The sequence below is a fragment of the Peromyscus maniculatus genome, chromosome 5 (assembly GCF_049852395.1).
Source record: "Peromyscus maniculatus bairdii isolate BWxNUB_F1_BW_parent chromosome 5, HU_Pman_BW_mat_3.1, whole genome shotgun sequence".
Taxonomy (NCBI): Eukaryota; Metazoa; Chordata; class Mammalia; order Rodentia; family Cricetidae; genus Peromyscus; species Peromyscus maniculatus.
In genome coordinates this window covers 59,686,753-59,706,521 of record NC_134856.1, presented here as the reverse complement: position 1 = coordinate 59,706,521, position 19,769 = coordinate 59,686,753, and the positions used below count along the sequence as shown (strand labels likewise).

Sequence of the window (19,769 nt, the reverse complement as noted above, 5' to 3'; positions counted from 1 at the left end):
CATGTCCCTTGGCATTGTTCTGTCATAGCTTTGGTTCGAGTTTGCTGGTTTTCTGAACTTAAGAGTCTTGCACATGCTAAGCAACAGTTCTACCCCTGGGCTATAGCCTCAGTCCCACTATACTTAACTAATTTTCATTTATGTGTGGTGCCTGTCTGTCTGTGTGTGTATGCAGATGCCCATGGAGGCCAATAAAGGAAGTCAGATCCTGCTGAGCGGTGGTGGTGCACGCCTTTAATCCCAGCACTTGGGAGGCAGAGCCAGGCGGATCTCTGTGAGTTCAAGGCCAGCCTGGTCTACAGAGATCCAGGACAGGCACCAAAACTACACAGAGAAACCCTGTCTCAAAAAAAAAAATCAGATCCTTAGAGTTACAGATTGTTGTGAGCTGTCATGTTGGTGGTAGGAAATCAACCTTGGTCCTCTGCAAGAAGAATCAGTCCTTTTAACTGCTGAGCCAAATTTTCAGCTCTCCCCTAGCCTCACCATTTTAAAGCAACATATACAATATAAAGGCTTTTCAAAAGATTACCGAGAAAGGTTACAAGTAAGACTTCTTCCAGAAGGAGATAAAAGTAGGAAAAAGACTTTACACCTAAATGTGAAGATGGCATAGTTGTGCCTCACTTGAAGGGGAAGCGTCATCTGGCAGTGTTGTTGTTATGTAAACAATCTGCTTAGACACCAGATGATGCCAGTAGGGATGTTATTTTACGGGACCCTGTACAAACATTTGTCCCTGGTCGACGCACAATGGTAACTGAACTGCAAAATACATTTCTCCTGAAACACAGACCCTGTGTACAGAGGAAAACCAGTTTCTAATTTCCAAATTAAAACCAGTGATTCTATGTAAAAAGGGGAACAAGGGGCACAACAGGGAACACTTGCTCAATGGGATTTGTATTGTCTTTTAAAAATTTAAGACTGGGAGTGGTGGTGTGCATGTACAATCTCAGCATTTGGAGGCTAAGGCAAGAGGATCATGAGTTTGAAAACAGCCTAGAGTATCAGAGTATATAGGCCAGCATGGGCAACTTTCCAAAATTTTCTATATATGAGAATGAAATATATTCATATATATGACATATAATGAATAAAAAAGACTGACACTATTAACTAAAAAATTTGAAAACTGAAATAAAATGGATTGATCCTAAAATATAAATATATTTACACATACACATACATATATATGTATGTATAATTTAGCAAAATTTACAATCAAAAAATGGAAGGGCTGAGAGATGGCTCAGCTACAAAGCACATGCTGCTCCCCAGCAGCCATGTAAAAGCTGGGAATGGTGATAAATGTCTGGTAGGTGTCTATAACCTTAAAACTGGAGAAGTGGAGGCAGGTGGATTCCCAGGGCTTGCTAGCTCAACCAGTAAGCTTCCAGTTCAGTGACGGATTGTCTCAAAACATAAGGTGGAAGGGGCTGGAAAGATGTCTCAGTGCTCTTCTTCCAGAGGACCTGGGTTCAACCCCAGCACATACATGGCAGCTTACAACTGTTTGTAACTCTAGTCCCAGGGGATCCAAAGTCCTCTTTCGGCCTACCTGGGCATCAGGTGTGCATGCGGTGCACAGACATACATGCAGGCAAAACTTCCATACACACAAAACAAATAGATTTAAAAAAAATTAAAGTGTGCTGGATATGGTGGAGTACACTTTTAATCCCAGCACTCAGGAGGTAGAGGCAGGCCAGCCTGGTCTACAGAGCAAGTTCCAGGACAGCGAGGGCTACACAGAGAAACTCGGTCCTGGGGTGGGGGTGGGGGTGAAGTAACTGAAAAACACGCTCCACAGAGACCTCTGGCCTCCACACACACGTATACACATGCAAATAAGCACCTGCACCCACACACCCACACACACGCAGACAACACTCCTTAGCAGCTCCCTTTTCAGCTACTCCATATGCTTATTGGACTGAATTACCATACAATGCTGCTCTTTCACAGACCCTCTTTTGGGTGCCATGTGCATGGAGTGTCTTTTCTACCCTCCCACCTCCATCTACTTACATGAGTCTCTGCAGACAGTATAGAGCTTGGAGCCAGTCTGCAATCCCTCACTTAAGTATCAGTCTTTGAGGGTGACCAAAGCCCCGGGGTTCTTTGTGATAACCACTCATTTACTAGACACAGGAAATGACACTTGAAAAGAAATATTCCACTTTCATTCCAAAATTCTGTCACCAACTTTCCATGGGACCTTGACTCAGTTCCTTCTTCTAATTTTTTTATTACGTTTGTATTTATGTTGTTTGCAGGGGGGAGGGGACATGTGGCCCGTTCTTCTCCTTTCACATGTGTGTTTCAGGGATCGAATGCAGGTTGTCAGGTTTGGTGGCAAACACCTTTACCAACTGAGTCACCTCACCAGCCCCTAGAAACAGTTCCTTTTTGTAATAAATAGAGGAGCCACCAGAACAGATGATGCTGTAATTACACAATTTAAACTGAGCCCCCCAAACCCACTGCACCAACCAAGAATGCGTCAGGAGCACTGGCGCCCCGTCACCTGCAGGAGGCGCTGCCGACTATACCAAAGGCCCTCTCCCTGCTCCTCAGTCGGTGTGCTAGGCTAGTGTTCTCTTTCCTTCCCAGAACCAGCTTAGTGGGCCAGGGACACCATCTAGCCTGAGTCAGAGTGCTATGAAGGATGTCTTCTTGAGAGTATATGGAACTTATTTTTAACCTTAGAGAACACAAGGAAGTCTGCTGCTGCTAAAGTATTCCCACCATGCCTGAAAACCTAGCCACTAACCACAAGAGAGCCAACTGAGCGGAGAATGGAGACCACAGAAAGCAGAAGGGAAGTCCCTGACTATATTTCAGGTTGAGGCAAACCACTTGGAAGCCTCCTTATCTTGGGATTTGTTTTAAGAAAAAACAAGCCTCCATACTTAGTAACCTAGTCTATCTAGGTTTCCCATTTTATCCTGAAATTACATGATTAGATTTACTAAGTAATTCTCAATGCTATCAAAACAACAGATTCTTGAGCCAGAGAGATGTAGGTTAGCAGGAATAGAAAAGGTTCTAATCACCAAGTCTGACACCCTGAGTGGGTCTCCAGCTCAGGAGAGAACCAACCTCCACAAGCTGTCCTCTGACCTCACACACATGCTGTGGCACAATAACTAATGTCATCTTTTTTAAAAAGTTAAACCAACGAGCTTCTGTATTTTAGTATTTTATTCAAAATTTGTTTTAAATATCTGTAAAACATTCTTCAAATCCATTATTTTAACCTTATAAATTCAACTTGAAGTAGTTGAAAAAAACAAACAAAAAAACTAGGTAATGGGACTGACTATAACTGAGCAGGGAAACAAAGCCCCACCATCACCAAGACAAACAAATCTAACTTATCAGGCATGTATACATTTTATTTTCCTTTCAGTAATCATTTTTGGAAAAATTACACTTTCAAAGAACCAGCCCTTACAAATAGATACTCTTTCCAAAAATAAAACCCAGTATCTAAGTTCTGAAAACTCACAAACTAGTTGAAAGCATGTGGTGACGTCAGCTGGCAGGTCATGCTCAAGCCAGTTTCACACCACAGATGGGCTCTGACTGACGGGGTAGGCGAACTCCAAACCTCTGGCTGCTAGTGACTACCAATGCTCCCTCCTCTGTGTTGGCAATTGTCTTATTGCTGAATTATACATAATTCATTTTCTTTGGCAACATTATTGGCTAACACCAAGGGACAATATAAAGGTTTGGGTTGTCAGCATTCCACCACTGACGCTGTTCTACTGTGACTTCTAAGAGCTGCTGGACTAGAAAAGCCCACCACACCTAACACCATGACAACGGGCCTACCTGCTCACAACTAGGGACAATGTATAGTTACTAAGTGTCACCAGTGAAAAACAACAATGTCAGCTCCAATTCCTCACATCTGTGATGAAGGGAAAAACTAAGTGGATATCCATTTCTAGGAAGCTATTTTGTATAAATTCAAAATGGCCTGAACTTGGCCAAAATTTTGCATGAATTCTCATTATAATACCACCAAAACTTGTACTTAAAAAAATACTGACAGCTTACATTGTTCAAATCTTGTTCCACATATTTAGCCTATTTTAAAGGCTTGCCACGATACTGCCAAGAAACTTAAAACAGGAAGCTCACTTCAGAAGTTCCACTACATTTTTTTCTCTATATGCACAATCACCCACTTAAGAGGCTTCCATCCACTGAAAATATATCACTCCAAGTTCAAAGTGAATTAAAGTAGGTGTGGCAGAAAGTGCAACCGGAAGCATGTTCACATAACAATAAAGCAAACACCAGGAATAAGCACATCTGCAAACACTGTATGCAAATGCTCGTGAATTAAGAAATGTTCCTGTGGACAAACTTATATACAGCTGTATACGACTTCAAACTAGTACAACTAGAAACATCTACAAAAGCCACAATAAAGTCAAATGCACACTCAGAACAGTCTCACCAATTGGTCTCCCAGGAGCTCCTTAGAGAGCAGAGCGCAGTTGCTTAAGAAATGCTCTCTTCCTGATCAATCATCTCTGTTTTAACTGAAAATACATCTGCCAGCATGTGTTTGGGAATCTCTGAACCCCGGACTTTGAGGGCGTAACAAGCGTTCTCCACTTTGGCCAGACTCTGTTTCAAGGTGTACAGCTTCTTAGAAACCTCATAGGGCCCAGTGTTGCCAATGAAAGAAAACCCATCGTAAACCTGGCGTAAAAACTGGCTCACTTCAAAGGGGGTGTCAATGTCCCCATTCCCCACGCTGTTAATACACATCCGCATCAGTTCTCCAGTTAAGTCGGCCACTCCCAGCAGGTAATCAACAGGTGTGATTTTCAGTCTCCAGGTAACAAGCTGCTTATCTTGTCCATCAGAGGGGGGCTGGTAAAAGACAAAAAAGAAAGCCACACACAAACACTGTGATCAAGAGAATACATCAGGCATCACAACCACAAAGTATGAAAGCAATAGCAAGTCAGGCACACTGATCTTCTCTATGTGTTAACTATATGGCAGGAGCAAGGAATCCAACCATGAACTGGGTAAGGAGCTGAGCAGGAGCTTGGACATATCAGAATGATCAAATACCACCACTGTAAAACCAACTGTGTCCAACTGCACTTGACAAGCACAGTAGACACATGCTAACAAGGCCGACTTGATGTCACTGTGTGACGATTCCTAGCAATTATGACCCCCTCCTTCAGACCAGCTTCCCTCGTCTTCAGCTGACTTCTTCTTCCCCATTCTGCACTGCCCATCAGTCTGCAACTGTACCCAGTTCCTGCCAGTGCCTCCATCTCCTACTACTCATGTCCAGCAAATCAGAATCTTGAATCAGTGCTGAGATCTCCATGTCAGCCCTACACTAAGCAGCCAAGTACAAGTGAGTTTAGAAACAGTAATCACATCTACAAACTGTAGAGTCTGAACTACTGCAAGTTACTCACCAATCCCTTTAGTTATTCTTCAGTAGTTCTCTTAATTAGTGTATGGGTGTTTTGCCTTCAAGCATGTCTGTGTACCAGGTTCATGCCTGGAGCCTTCAGAGGCCAGAAGAAGGCATCAGGTCCCCCTGGAACTGGAGTTACAGATGGTTGTGAGCCTCCATGTGGGTGCTGGGAACTGAACCAAGTCCTTTGAAAAGGCAGCCTGCTCCATCTTTCCAGGCCCATCCTCAAACACAGCATGGTTCTTTCCTATATGCCTTTCTGTGCAGCCTCTTCATATACTATTCCAAGTCGCTGGTACTCTCTTCTGTGCCCTATTCAGTCCCCAAACTCTTCAGGTCCAGTAAACAATGGAGCCGAACTTGGCAGACCTAGTCATCCGCCAATCGCCTCACTGTCTCTCAATTACCTTTCTTACTACCAAAACATCCTTATCTATATTACAGCCACATCCACCTTCACCTTCTATCCTCCAGTCTCAAACGACACGTTCTCTCTTCTCTTATGTGAACTTAACTTCCAGATGACCTTGACTCATCTCCTCCCACCTCTTCCAGGACTTTGCTTCATAAGATACTGCCTCTTGGCAAGTTTTTTCATCTCTCTAAACCTCAACTTCCCTCCTGTGTAAACAGGATTACGTTGCCTACCTCAGAAGTCTTTTATGGATTAAATAAGACAATATTCAGTAAATTCTTGGCATGATGTGCAACCCAAGAAAACACTCCATAAATGTTAGCTGCTATCATCACCACCACCATCATGTGCGTCTCTCCCCGTGAGTTTCTTTCTAGAAGTGACACCTAAATTGTAACCAGTGTATATGGAATGCAGCTAGGTGAAGCTGTAAGTGCATTCTGGGCAGTGGGTCTGCAAAGGCACACAGGAAAGAACCGTGCTGTATCTGAGGAACTAAGGAAGTACTCATTTTAAGTGAAGTTCAAGAGTAGTATAGATTGAGACTAGAGACACGAACGGACAGGACACTGTACTAAGGAATTGGGACTTTATCCAGGTTGTGAGGTCTCTGAGAATTAAGTAAGGAAGTGGCAGAGTGAACTTTCACTATTACTTTGATTGCTGTGCATATATCTTAATCCCACTCAGAGTCTTCAGAGAGACCTTGTGGCCCAATGGTCCATGACAGAACATAAGACACAAGGACTGCAGCACAGCAGGGGTGGTCACTGGTTAGTGACAGGAAGAGGGAGCACCCAAGCCTGCTTCCCAGCCATTCGGATGCTTTTGAAAGCACATCGTGACGGTATCTGGGGATTTTGTAAGCTGAGACTGGTATTTATTTGTTTGTTTGTTTTAGGAAAACAGTAGGTTGTAGTAGATTGAAGAGGAGTGCATTTCACATGCCACTTAGAAGAATATATTTCAGAAAATAAAAGGTCTTTGTTATTACACAGGAGGGGTCATAGCTATAAGTTGATTTTAGAGAAATAGGCATGTTTAACAAATTTGGGCTGGAGAGATGGCTCAGCGGTTAAGAACACTGGCTGTTCTCCCAGAGGTCCTGAGTTCAATTCCCAGCAACCACATGGTGGCTCTCAACCATCTGTAAGGAGATCTGGTGCCCTCTTCTGGCCTGCAAGGATACATGCAGACATTACACTTTATAATAAATAAATAAATAAATTTTTAAAAAAAAAAAAGTAAACAAATTTAAAGAAAATTTGTCAAAATAAATTCTGCTTCCTGAAAACTACTAGTAAGGAAAAAATTGCTTAAAGTAAAATTTTTCAATTTTACTTGAGTATTTAATGAGATTATGACATCACTATGTACTTTCAAATAGTTTAGCCAGAACTAGTTGGACAACGCAACTACAGCAAAATGTGACCTCCTGGTCATTTATTCAGGTCCTGCTGCATGGGCTGACAAATGATTATGGTTCCCTCTACTTTTCTGCATGTCTGAAATCTGTCATGGTAATTTTCTTAAAAATGATTTTGACAATATCCTCACAAGCCAAGTTAAAAGGAAATTTTCTTTCTTCATAAAATTCTTAGAATGCCCAGCACCAGGAAACCAGTGCTAAAGAGAAAGTTATTTGCGAAGGCAGGCTCAGCTTCTGTGAGAAGTGTATCAGGTCATACTCTCAAAAGCCTGAAGGAGCCCCCATGCTCCACCTGTCTTTTCCCCACGGTCTCTCTCCAGTAAAAGTAGAAAGGAGACTGCTCTCATGAAGCAGAACCGTTGGTCCCATTCCTCACTGCATTCCATCCTGACCAGGTGAATGAATCAAAGCCATAAATGCCTCTTGCTTCTCAGTCAGTCTCCTCCTTAACAAAGACAAGTACAACTCAAAAGCAGAGAAAACACATGGATTCATTAGAGTAAGTGTTTTCTGTCATGACAAGTCAAGCTTATTTTGTATTCTAATATTTTATTTCATATTCAAGAAATCTTGACTTCTAACAGTTTCTTTGTCTACCTATCCTGATTCTGAGTGGTATTTTTAAAAATTAATAAAAGGGGAAAAGAAGAATGGAAAAATACTTTTTATCTTAATGTATCTGACAGGAGAGATCAAAAGGCCCATTTGGTTGCCTGAATATTGTATGTTCAAATCCCAAAGGAGAAAGAAGTACTTTTTAAAAGTCAAAATGAAGAAGTTTTCCTTTTCTGCATTCAGAAGAGCTAGGCAATGTCTGTAGGCATATGGTAGGTTGAGTAAGCAATAAACGGCCCTCACCATGTGACAACTACTTTATAACAATGAACTACTGCTAAGTATAAACACTGCTTAGTTAAAAAACCTTTGTACATTAAACTCTTTCAAAAAGCCCTTTGAGGTAGGTGCACACACCAGGGGTCCCCGCACATAGCGCTCACAAAGGACTTCGAGAGCACAGCCTGGATTCTAAACACCCTGCTGCATGTGCTGAGTTTCTGACTCCCTGAAGCCATGTCTCTCTTGTTCTGTCAGCAGTGGAGACACTTAAGATAGCACTTCCCTGGTGAGACCTAGCAAACCAGGCTTCAGGAAGCCAATCACTATGCTGCTGTATAAATTATGTAATAATAGAATAAAATGAAACATGACTTTAAATTCTCACAGTCTTGCTTTCTTTCCCACTGTCTTCTGTTGTAAATGTCAACTGCTTGTTAATCTCTTCCACACTGATTAATGAACGAGTTTTGATGAAGTGTTGAAAAGAGACAGCCTCCACATATTCCTGCAGTCCTGAAAAACCAACAAAGAAGGTTACTAGGAACAAGCACTAAATTACAAGTGTGTCACCATAAAGACTAGAAGCTGCTCATCACCTAGCATGATACAAGTGTGGTGGATGCCCATGCAGACTATATCAGCTGAGGCAGGGCATACAACCACTCCTGGGCCTCAGTACCAAGGCTCAAGGGTGTCACCAACCCCTGTCTATAGCAGCTGGGGTGGTGATTTGGGGCACATGTCCTGATCACTAATTTGTGCCTTGCACCTAACAAGAATAAAATAACTAAATGTGGAATTTAAGGTTTGTGCTATCTCACAAAGAGAGTTCAAGGACACCTGGCCCCAGACACTGAGAAGCACTCTGGGTCATATGTAAGTAAAAGGATGTTTAAACAAGTTATGTTTCAACTTGATGAAAAGGACATCCGTTATTTTCAGTGTATAATCCCCAAGGTGAAAATTTTCAGCCCACTGCCATGCTCCAAACAATGCCTTCCCCTGTGCTTCTACCTTGGAGGAAATCCAAAAGGAATTATTTACAGAATCTGCTTCCAGTAAGAGCGAACTTTGGAGGTTGCTTTTATGTAATTTGTTCTTTTTTACTTCATTCCCCTATTAGAACATACACAGGGAAACCCAGTTAAAGGCTTCCGATTACTTTTATTTATTCTCATTGTACTTAGGCTACACACATTCAATCTTATTCAACAGCAAACCTAGCCTGAGGGTGAACACATAAGAGAGCTCAACCTGCTTTGCAGGATTTTAATGCCTTTATTAGAAAATTGCTTATCAGAGGTATGAGCCCCAGAGGAATGGGGTTATGCTCATACAAAGATTTGTAGGCAGATGTGAATAGCAGCAACCCTCACAAGAGCCAAAAGTAGAAAAACTCCAATGTGCATCAACTGATAGAGAGACAAGATGTGGTCTATCCATTTAGGATTATTCCGTAACAAGAAAGTACTAGTGTATGCTACCCTACAGATGAACCCTGAAGCCATGAAGCTACATGTCAATTATAAAATCCTATTTATGTGAGATGTGCAGAAGAGAAAACTCCAAAGAGACAGTAAATTAGTGTTTGCTTGAGTGATTGGGGCAAAGCAAGCTCTATTTCTAGTAGCTGCTGTGTGTTCCGTAAGGCAGAGATTGAGTTGGTACAGCATGTTCAAAACTGAGTAAGAAGTATCATCCTTATCAACACAATGCTACAGAGTCCAGACTAAATTGTCAACTTTCTGAAACAGGATTTCAGAAAAGCAAAGGAATATTTAGAAGGAAAAGAGAAACTGGACTAAAGTATTCTCGCACAGGTGGACATCACACAAGTGCACAGCACACGTTCATCCAGAAAACAAGTCTACTTGTGTTTCTGTAGCCCACAAAATGCTCAGAGATTCTTCGACGGTTTGTAGTATGCTGTGGAATAATTCTTCTGTACACTGTGAAGATGTGTTGCTCTCATTGCTCTCAAAAGCTGATTGGCCAAGAGAAAGTCAGGATTTTGGGGGCAGAGAGAATGCTGGGAAGAAGAGGGTGCGGAGTCAGGGAGGCATGTTGTGGGCCACGAGGAAGAAGCAACAACAGCAAGTTCATAGATGAGGTAAATGAGCCTTAGGGCAGCACATAGATGAACAGGAATGGATGAATTTAGATTGTAAGATCTGGCTGAGACAAGTCTAAGCTATCAGCCAAGCATTTATAATTAATAATAAGTCTCTGTGTGGTTATTTGAGAGCCTGCGGTCCTGACGAAAAACTCCGCCTACAATAGTAATTACTACCTAAGTTTGTAGTATGGAATACAGACTTACTAAATTGTGATTAAATGTTCCACAAAGTATTTACTGATTCATCTCCCATTTAAGCACAATTTTAAATTGTAGCTATTTCACTCCCAGGTTGAGGCCGACTTCAGGGACTGTTAGTCCTGTACTGGGCTTTATCTGGTGCTAAAGTCAGTAGGTTAAACTGAGTCTTCGAGGAAAAGACCAATGATGATCTTCATCAAAACTCCTGTGAAGCCTCAGTTCCCTTACTCATAAGTGGTAAAAATAATTTAGGAGACCACAAAAGCAAAAGCTAAGACTACAATGAAGACTGACTCTATATATCTCTAGCATGTGAGACTCAGCCAGAAGGATGGACACCTTGAGCCCCAGGCAGTGTAGACATTATCTGTTTTTAAAACCACAAATCTCTAACTGACCACAAACACTATTCTAAGCCATCATTCACAATCTTGAATAAAATAATTAAGAGAGAGAGAGAGAGAGAGAGAGAGAGAGAGAGAGAGAGAGAGAGAGAGATAGATAGATAGATGCAGGGCATCCCTGACCTGTTAATTTCTCAACAACAACAAAAAAGAAGTCATAAAAAATTTTTAAGTTGCTTATTTCAAGCAACTAATTGCACATTTACTTGTTCAACCATTTCTTTGAACAGTTCGGTCTACTTGCACCCAAGGTGTACTGCTGAACCATGAGGCTACTGTCTGTGCTCACATAGCCCTCTTGGGGAAACATTTTGTCTGCCTTCAGCACTGTGCTTAATAAGCACAGAATTCCTTTAGTTCAATGCCAGAGCTATTTTATCTTCAAGTCAAAAGAAGAGAGTTTTGGAGTAACACCAAAACAAGTATTCACCAATTAGAGCAGCAGGCTATTCATAAGCAACACATTGCCAACACTATAAATACATTTATTTTCTTAAATATAATCCAAGCAACTTTTTAAGTCACAGATAAGAGTTTCTTTTGACTGCTTCATCTAGAACTTAAGAATAAATATCACTGCTTCTTCAGTTAAAAGACTGGAAAAGCATTTTAAAGCTAGGAAGGTAACGCATGCTAATTATGCCAACACTTGGGAGGTAGAGGCAGAAGGATAAGAATTCAAAGTCAACCTTAGTTATCTAGGGACTTTGAAGCCAGACTGATCTATGAGACTGTCAAAGATTTATTCTGAAGACTTCGTATGGAACCAGTGAGATGGCTCAGCGGGTAAGAGCACATGGCACCAAGCCTGATGACCTGAGTTCAATCACTGAGACCAACATGGTGGAAGGAGAGAACCAATTCCCACAAGTTGTTCTCCTACCTCCTTACATGGGTCATGGCACATGTACGTACACACACACAGGTGTTTAAGTTAGTAATACCACTTCATGGAGTGTCAATGAAAATACACATAAATCCACATAGCACTCTTTATTAACCTTTAGACTGACCTGTGGTGACAGCCCGATGAAATTGGTGCATATCTTCTCCTGAGAGCTCTTGGGCTACCTGTAATATTTTCTGTCTGACACCATCCAGTTTCATTTCTGATTCAGTCAGTATCTCCTCCATATCAGGAGCACTGTAAAGACATTAGAAACCTTGAAAACATCAGCCTTGTGATGAAAACTATAAGAAAAACCTTATTCATAAAAAAAAAAAAATCAATCTCTGTAGCTGGCTGCTTCCACCTAAAACAACTCAAAAAAAAAAAAAAAAAAAGCCACACCAAAAAACCCCCTGAAACAATAGATCATGCAAAACAATGGTTTCCGACACTGTACTCAGGCAACGTGAACAGTGAACAGGACAACAATCAGGGAAGTGAAGACACACCCAATGTCCATCTCAAGGCTTGGAAGAGTTTCCAAGTGACAATATAGGAAGGAAAACCTAGGGAGAGCTAAAGTCAGCCTGAGTTGAAAAGTTGAAAGTTTAAGGAGGTCAAGAGAGCTAAATGCTCAGGGCAGAGAGCAGGGAGAAAGCTGCAAAATTGATGGTCCTTTAGAGCTCTGCACTACACAAGGGACTTCCTCATGTCTCTGCCTGAGTACAGGTCACTGCAGGCAAGTACTAAAACTGTGGCCTGGTACCCAAGGCCACAAAAGAAACCACCCAAAGTAAGCAAGCAGAACAATTCCCATAGGCTACATGCAGCCATCATCAGCACACCACTCAGACATATTAAAGAAGTTCTTCAGGCAAACGGAAAATTATTCCAGATGGAAATCTAAATCCATGTGCCAAGGAATAAATGACATTAGAAATGGTAACTGCAGGGATAAATATACAATCTGTTCCTTGTTTCCTAAATCACGCAGTTTAAAGTAAAAGCAATGTGTCCTGGGGATAGAATACAGAGGTAACAGGAACTACCACAATGCACAAAAAGCTAGGCTAGTGGAGAAAGGAAGACCACTCTACTGTGGAGGACCAGCTCCCACACTTATTTACCCCAGGAACTCTTAAGGATTGAGGGATTAAGCGAGTTAGTTAGAAGTATCGGGGAGAGAAAACACAGGATAGACTCAGGTACAGCCACTAAGAAACCTAGTGGGCTCCAACACTCTCCTATATACATGCTGCTAACCCTGATGTAAACTGACATGTGAGCAGCCCTTACTTTCCAATGCATTGCAATAACTGACAAGGCACCTCAACACCAGACCTGAATTCACCAAGGTAACTGTCATACAAACCATGCAAAGCAGCTGTGAGTCTGATATCCACAAATTTCAATTAGTCCAGCACTATCTGAGAAAGATGATCCACTGTTGAGACACACTGTACACCATTAAGCAACCATGCCCACACATACATATACACACACAAACACACACACACAGAGGGAAGGAGGGAGGGAGAAAGACAGACAAGACAGACAGAGACAAAGAGAGAAGCTCCAGAGTTGGAGAGATGATTCAGAAGGTAAAGCACTTGCTATGGAAGCATGAGGACCTGAGTTCAGAACCTTTGCACCCTAATAAAGCCCAACCATGATGTTGCACATCTATAATCCCAGTGCTATGGACAGAGGAGACAGACACACAGATGGCTGGAGCTCACTGGCCAGTCTAGGCAAAGTAGCAAGCTCTAGGTTCATTGAAAGGCCCTACCTCAAAAGAAAAAAGTTAGAGAACATAAGAAGATATCGGAAGTCAACATCCGCCCTCCACATGCACTCACACAAACACACATACACTCAATCGAAAATAAGGCAGAGCCAGTATGGTGGCACACACACAGTTCTGGGGGGGGGGGGGGCACAAAGACAAAGGAATCCTGAGTTCAGCCTGAACTACAGAGACTCTGACTCAAAAGACAACAAAAGGGCTGGAAAGGCTGGAAGGCTCAGATGTTAAAGGCTAGCTTCACAACCAAAAGGAAAAAAAGACCAAAACCAAAACCAAAAAAAAAAGAGAGAAAAGAAAAAGAAAACCAATACCTATCCATACCATTAAATACAAATGATCTCTCTAATAAGTACCTCCACTAATTGACATAAATTTCCAGAATTGATTTTTAAAATGCAAGAAAAATAAAAAATTCAATTTAATGCCGGGCAGTGGTGGCACACACCTTTAATCCCAGCACTCGGGAGGCAGAGGCAGGAGGATCTCTGTGAGTTCGAGGCCAGCCTGGTCTACCAAGTGAATTCCAGGAAAGGCGCAAAGCTACACAAAGAAACCCTGTCTCGAAAAACCAAAAAAGAAAAAAAAAAAATTCAATTTAAAAGTAGATGTAGTTTTGTTTTTGTTTTAAACTAGGTGTGGTGATAATATGTCTCTATTCACAGGACTTACTTAGGAGGTGGACGAAAGATGGTAAGATCCTGTCTCCAAACAAACAAACAAGCATCGATGGAGCCAACAGCCAGGAATGCAATGGTGGTTAAATAAGTCAGGACAGCAGCAGTGGAGACTTGCCTAGTAGGTGCCAGTTCCTGGCAAGGTCAATCCCCATGCCACCAAAATCAAACAAAGTTAAAGTTAGGGGAATAGAATGCTTCAAAATATTCTCAATAGTAAAAAAGCCAATGAATGACTTCTTCCCTAAACAAATATATCTACCCCTGCAGAGGCACCCAGAATTCATCCTGGGGAGCTGGGGCTGGACACACAAGCTAAAGCAGACAAGACACTTCTGCCCCACATGGGATGGAGAAGCAAAGGAAGGAGAGGAGAGAGAGTAGAAGATGAAAGGCCTCTGCTGTGCTCCTAAGACATTCCTGAATCTTGAGATCAATCTAACCCATTGCCTGCTCTGCGGAGGCCAGTGTCACCTTGTTTTACTTCCAGCCCAGACACCAGAGAACCTCCCTAGAAAAACAAGAGAGTCCGGCCTGGAGAAAGAAGCACAAAGCAAACAATGCCACAGGGCTCAAAGAGAAACCATCGAAGAACTAAGCAGCCAAGAGTACTGCATGCTGTAAAATACAAAACCAGACACACTGGATTCTATACCAGGAAGGCCCAAGGACCAGACAAGACTACAGTGAGCTGAAAACAGAATTGGAAAGTAATCCTATTTTCACATCTAATACTAAATTTTACATCAACTAAGACTTTAATGTAATAAACTCCGAAAGATAATACAAATTTTAATGTATTTTCCTCAGACTATCCTTCTACACATAATATATATGAATATATGTAAATGAATGATCCAAACAGAGTGTGAATTCCATAGGTAGGCTAAAAGAAAGGATTTTCTCTCCTATTTTTAAAATGTTGCGCCAGGCGGTGGTGGCGCATGCCTTTAATCCCAGCACTCGGGAGGCAGAGGCAGGTGGATCTTTGTGAGTTCAAGGCCAGCCTGGTCTCCAAAGCAAGTTCCAGGAAAGGCGCAAAGCTATACAGAGAAACCCTGTCTCGGAAAAAAAAAAAAAAAAAAAAAAAGACACTTTAAAATGTTGCTTTTGGTCTTGGCGAGATGGCTCAGTAGTTAACTACCTTTACAGAGGACCAGAGCTCACTTCCCAGCACCCAGTGGAGTGGCTCACAATTCCGGGGGATCTGACACCCTTGTGAAAACACCCACAGACATACACAAACGCATTTAAAAGCCAAACTAAAATATTTTAAAATGATTGTATGTGTATGGGTGTTTTGCCAGCATGCGTGTCTGTGCACATCTGTGTGCCCAGTGACCACGGAGAGAGATGCCCTAGAACTAGAGCTGCCGATGGTGGGGAGCCACTGTGTAAGTGCCGGGAACTGAGCAGTCACGGCTCTTAACCACTGAGATATAGCTCCAGCCCCACATATTAATTTTTAAAACGTAGATGCTTATATTATCTGATACTATTTAAAATGCAAAATATATTCTAACATCCGTTATCTGTTGAGATATAAAATATACAAATATAATGCATCAGAAAACAAATTTAAAATTTAAATAACAAATTTCAAAGATGTCTACCCACCTTGTAATCCTATGGAGAAGAAAGATGGTCCTCTTACTTTCAACAGTTATATCCCGACTTAGTTTCACAAGTCTCTCATATTTGTCATGCCTCGCATCCAGCTCCTGCTGAAATGCTAGAACACATTATAATAACCATAAGCATGCATATTCTTATCCAACGCTAGTCAGAAGACAGAAAGAACACATGCCACAAGGTGGATGTAGCCAACGCTGTAGTCATCTGCCTCCATGGAAGACCCAACCAACAAAACAGTAGTCACGACACTAATTCTTAAAACAAAGAAACTACCCTCTATGCAACAGTGCACAAAACACAGACTTCAAAATCCCTGGAGGCTTTTAGAGAAATCTGTCAACTATTTTAAAGTGACACTGGTATGCTAATGAATACAACAAACCACCTTACTATCACCTTCAAAATAACCAACACCACCAGTGTTTAGTCTCCTAACGTTAACAGCAGCACTGCAGGGCTGGGATCTAGTTCAGCTGGTAGGTTCATGCCCAGCATGCACTAGGTCTGGGTCCAGTCCTCAGCACTGCATAAAAACAATCCCCAGCTGGGCGGTGGTGGAGGAGCACACCTTTAATCCCAGCACTTGGGAGGCAGAGCCAGGTGGATCTGTTTGAGGCCAGCCTGGGCTACAGTACAGAGTGAGTTCCAGGAAAGGAGCATAGGCCTTCACAATCCCCAACACTCAGGAGATAGTGGCTGGGGGATCAGGAGTTCAAGGTCATCCTCAAGAGACCAGTCTGGGCTAACTAGACCCTATCACAATAATAATGATGATGATGATGATGATGATACCTGGATTTTGTCTAATATTATAAATGCTGTCAGCCTGATATTATAAATGCAAAGTTAGATGGAACATTGTTCCTAGCCTCACAGAGACACAAGTATAAATAACAAGTAATTAAGTGATGATATAATAAATACATAGGGTTTAGCGGGGGGAAAAACCATCTCATGAGTGGATGAATGGAAACTGAATGGATGTAGTGTTCATCACCAAGGAACCACTTGAGCTGGGTCTTGAAGAGAACATGATCCATTGGAATGGTAATGAAAGCACTAAGTCAGAAGCAAATCCACACCCAAAGAACTATGAGCCCGTAAGAGAAGAAACAGGAAAACAGCAAATATGCTGGAAACACGAAGCTTGTTTTCATTCAGTACTCAGTAATATCAATATGTCCTCTTCTCAATTATACCTAGTTTCCTACACTTGGGAAGATTACTGTAAGTACTGTGTGCTTTTTAAATTGTCCACAAATTAGTTGAGACCCTTCTCTTTATAAGGTACAACCAATTTCCTTCCTCCTAAATATGAAGCAGTTTTTAATTTACCTTGCTTTTAACAAATGCAACGTGGCAAATACATGTGTATCCCAGAGTCCTTGACTATTATGCTCTAAGAAGATATTAACTTTAGTAAACAGGTAAACAGTTTCACGTTAAATGTTACTTTATATGGAAATAGGCCATATTCTTAACAACTATCCTGCGTGTGACATCATCTTCTCGTGTACCATTTACTAGCATATGTATTTATATTTAGTGTGTGTTAGGTCAGTTAACTAGAATGGCACACAGACAAAAAATTTGAGGTAGCACTTTGCACAGAATAGGAACTATTAGTAAAGCTTGTATCACATGTACACAGGTATTCACAATCCCCTTTCTTAGTCTATTAACTTGGTCATGTTGATCCTGATAGCTGAACCTTTGGAATACAGATGTTCAGGGCAGACCTAGCATCAACACAAACCATTCAAAAAAAAAACCTAAGCTTTACATTTACATCTGCATGGCCTATTTTTTTCTTCCTTTTGAGACAAGGTCTCACTATGTAGCCTTGGCTAGCCTGGATGTCCTAAACTGTTGAGTGCACATTACGGCCACGCGATCCTTACGGCTCTAATTCTCCTTATGGAGACTTACATTTGAAGGCCAACATCACCGGGGAAGACGAACTGACATCCTTCCCTTCTCTCCTTTGGTTATGTGGGAAGTTGTCATGCTTCCTCTTCCTGAACCCTCCTGGTCCTTACGTAGAAAAGAAAAGATGATAAGCTGGAGCGCCCTTCCATCGTCGCGTCTGCACAGCCCAGGTGACCCCCTTCCTCCCCCCCCCCCCCCCCCCCGGCACCCGTACGGCCTGGCCTACGGGGCCGCCTCCCCAGCCACACCGGAGTCCCTACACACGGCCTGGACGTGCACCTGCCCGGGGGTCCGAGACTCAAGGAATAGGGCTGTCCCCCGAGGTGGGTGGGCAGGGGACCACCCGGGGCAGGCCTGCGGCGCGGTGACCGCGGAGCCCGGCGCACAGGGCCCAGCCCCGCCCCTCCACGCCCTGGCCCCGCACCTTCCTTGCCGCTCATGACCGCGGGGCCTTCGCTCGCACACGCAGGGACCGCAGCCGCCGGGCCAGCTCAGCGAACGGACAGGCCGCGTCGGACTCCGAGGAGCGCTAGAAGAGCCCGGGAGTCAACAGCGCAGGGGGCTCTCGTCGCCGTAGGCCGCCGCCGCCGCCGGAAGCGGAGCCTTCCCGCAGCCTCCGCCACCGAGCTGCCTAAGCCGCGGAGCTCCTTCGGCCACGCACACTTCCGGCCCGTGCCCCCCAGAGCCGCGGCGTGTGCGCGGCTTCGGTCGCGCACATTTCCGGCCCCAGGGCCCGCGCGCTCCCTGGGCCGCACACACTTCCGGTCCGTGTCCCGGCTTCTCCGTGGACACGCGTACCCCGGCGCGCACGCTCAGCCGCGCATGTTTCCGGTGTGCCGGGCCTTGACCGCGAACCGTCGAGTGCCCACCTGCGCTGTGTAGGCTGGGCGCGGGCCGAGGCTGCAGCTCGGCCGTCAGGCGAGCCCCGGGGCTCAGAGAGGCTCCGGTGGGCCTCAACCCAGGCCTCTTGAGCAGCCTCCTGCGTCCACGCGTGTGCTGGGTCCGTGGCGTGGTGGGTAGGTGGATGTCTGGAGGTGTTGGCCCTTGCCTCAGTTTCCCCCTCTGTCGAATGAGGGTGGTGATCATATTGAGGTTCGAAGAGAAGCCGCTTTGGAATAGATGGACAGTTTGGTCACGTGGTTAGGTCGTGAGGCTGTTGTTGGAGCAGACGCTACCGCACCTAGCTAGACTTTGGGGCCACGGGATACCTTGACCCTGGCCGGTACCTCGAGACCCCCAGCAGCCCCTTATTAAAGAACCGTGCTCACATAAGATTAGTCACTGAACACAAGCCCAGCATCTTCTTGAGTAAGTTGAGCCATGTCCATGTTGCAGGCCTTTAGTCACACTTTTCTTCTCTTTAGGAACCGAGGGACAGTTAAGGAAATGACAGAATCAGGCAGTGACTTCAAGGCCATCGCAGGAGCGTCACAGGAGGGGTTTCTGCCTGCAATGGCCTCCAGAGTGTCTTCCAAGTCAAGAGCAGATCGTTAAGTTGTCACCCTCGAATCTGCCAAAGCTGGATGGATCGGACAGGTTCCTCCTGGATGACACAGCCGCTGTGGAATGTCCGCGGATCAGTGTTGGACACAACCCTCTTGCGTCTCTGTGATTGATGAGCCTGTTCACGTTCACCAGTACTCCCTTACTTTTCGATTGGCAAATGTGGGGCTGGAGAGAGCATTCGGGACCTGAGTGATAGCTAGAACCCACATAGCTAGAACAGTACTGGGAAGATGGAGACACACAGGCCCTTGGGCTTGCTGGCCAGCCAGTCTAGCATACTTAGGAAGTTCTGAGCCCGTGAGAGACCCTGTCCTTAAAAAAAAATAGAAGGTGAATAACCCCCGAGGAAGAACACCTGAGATTACTGTCATATAAACACAGGAATACTGTGGGGAAGGGAGGAGATGGCCAGTTGAGAAAAGCTCTTGCCTTACACCCATGTAAATGCCAGATGGAT

At 43.6% G+C, this 19,769-nt stretch overlaps 1 protein-coding gene across 2 annotated transcripts; it reads right to left on the bottom strand.

The window, feature by feature from the left end:
• Nucleotides 1-3,189: 3,189 nt before the first annotated feature.
• On the bottom strand, nucleotides 3,190-18,894 carry Tsnax (translin associated factor X). Of its 2 annotated transcripts, none has more exons than XM_006992827.4 (6): nucleotides 18,231-18,894; nucleotides 17,807-17,911; nucleotides 15,860-15,974; nucleotides 11,886-12,016; nucleotides 8,537-8,664; nucleotides 3,190-4,899 (listed from the first exon to the last, which is right to left on the bottom strand). In XM_006992827.4, the coding sequence occupies exons 1-6, from the start codon at nucleotides 18,244-18,246 to the stop codon at nucleotides 4,522-4,524; spliced, it is 873 nt and encodes a 290-aa protein (XP_006992889.1). In that variant the 5' UTR covers nucleotides 18,247-18,894; the 3' UTR covers nucleotides 3,190-4,521. The 2 variants fall into 2 exon arrangements, with proteins under 2 accessions (XP_006992889.1, XP_076428450.1); XM_076572335.1 differs by lacking the exon at nucleotides 18,231-18,894 and adding an exon at nucleotides 18,086-18,210.
• Between the last annotated feature and the right edge of the window lie 875 nt (nucleotides 18,895-19,769).

Coding starts and splice junctions, on each gene's coding strand:
- Tsnax (XM_006992827.4), bottom strand. Junction 15,975..17,806: donor GGTGATGTTGGCCTTCAAAT/GTAAGTCTCCAT, acceptor AATGTGTTCTAG/CATTTCAGCAGGAGCTGGAT. Junction 8,665..11,885: donor TCATCGGGCTGTCACCACAG/GTCAGTCTAAAG, acceptor TTGGTTTTTCAG/GACTGCAGGAATATGTGGAG.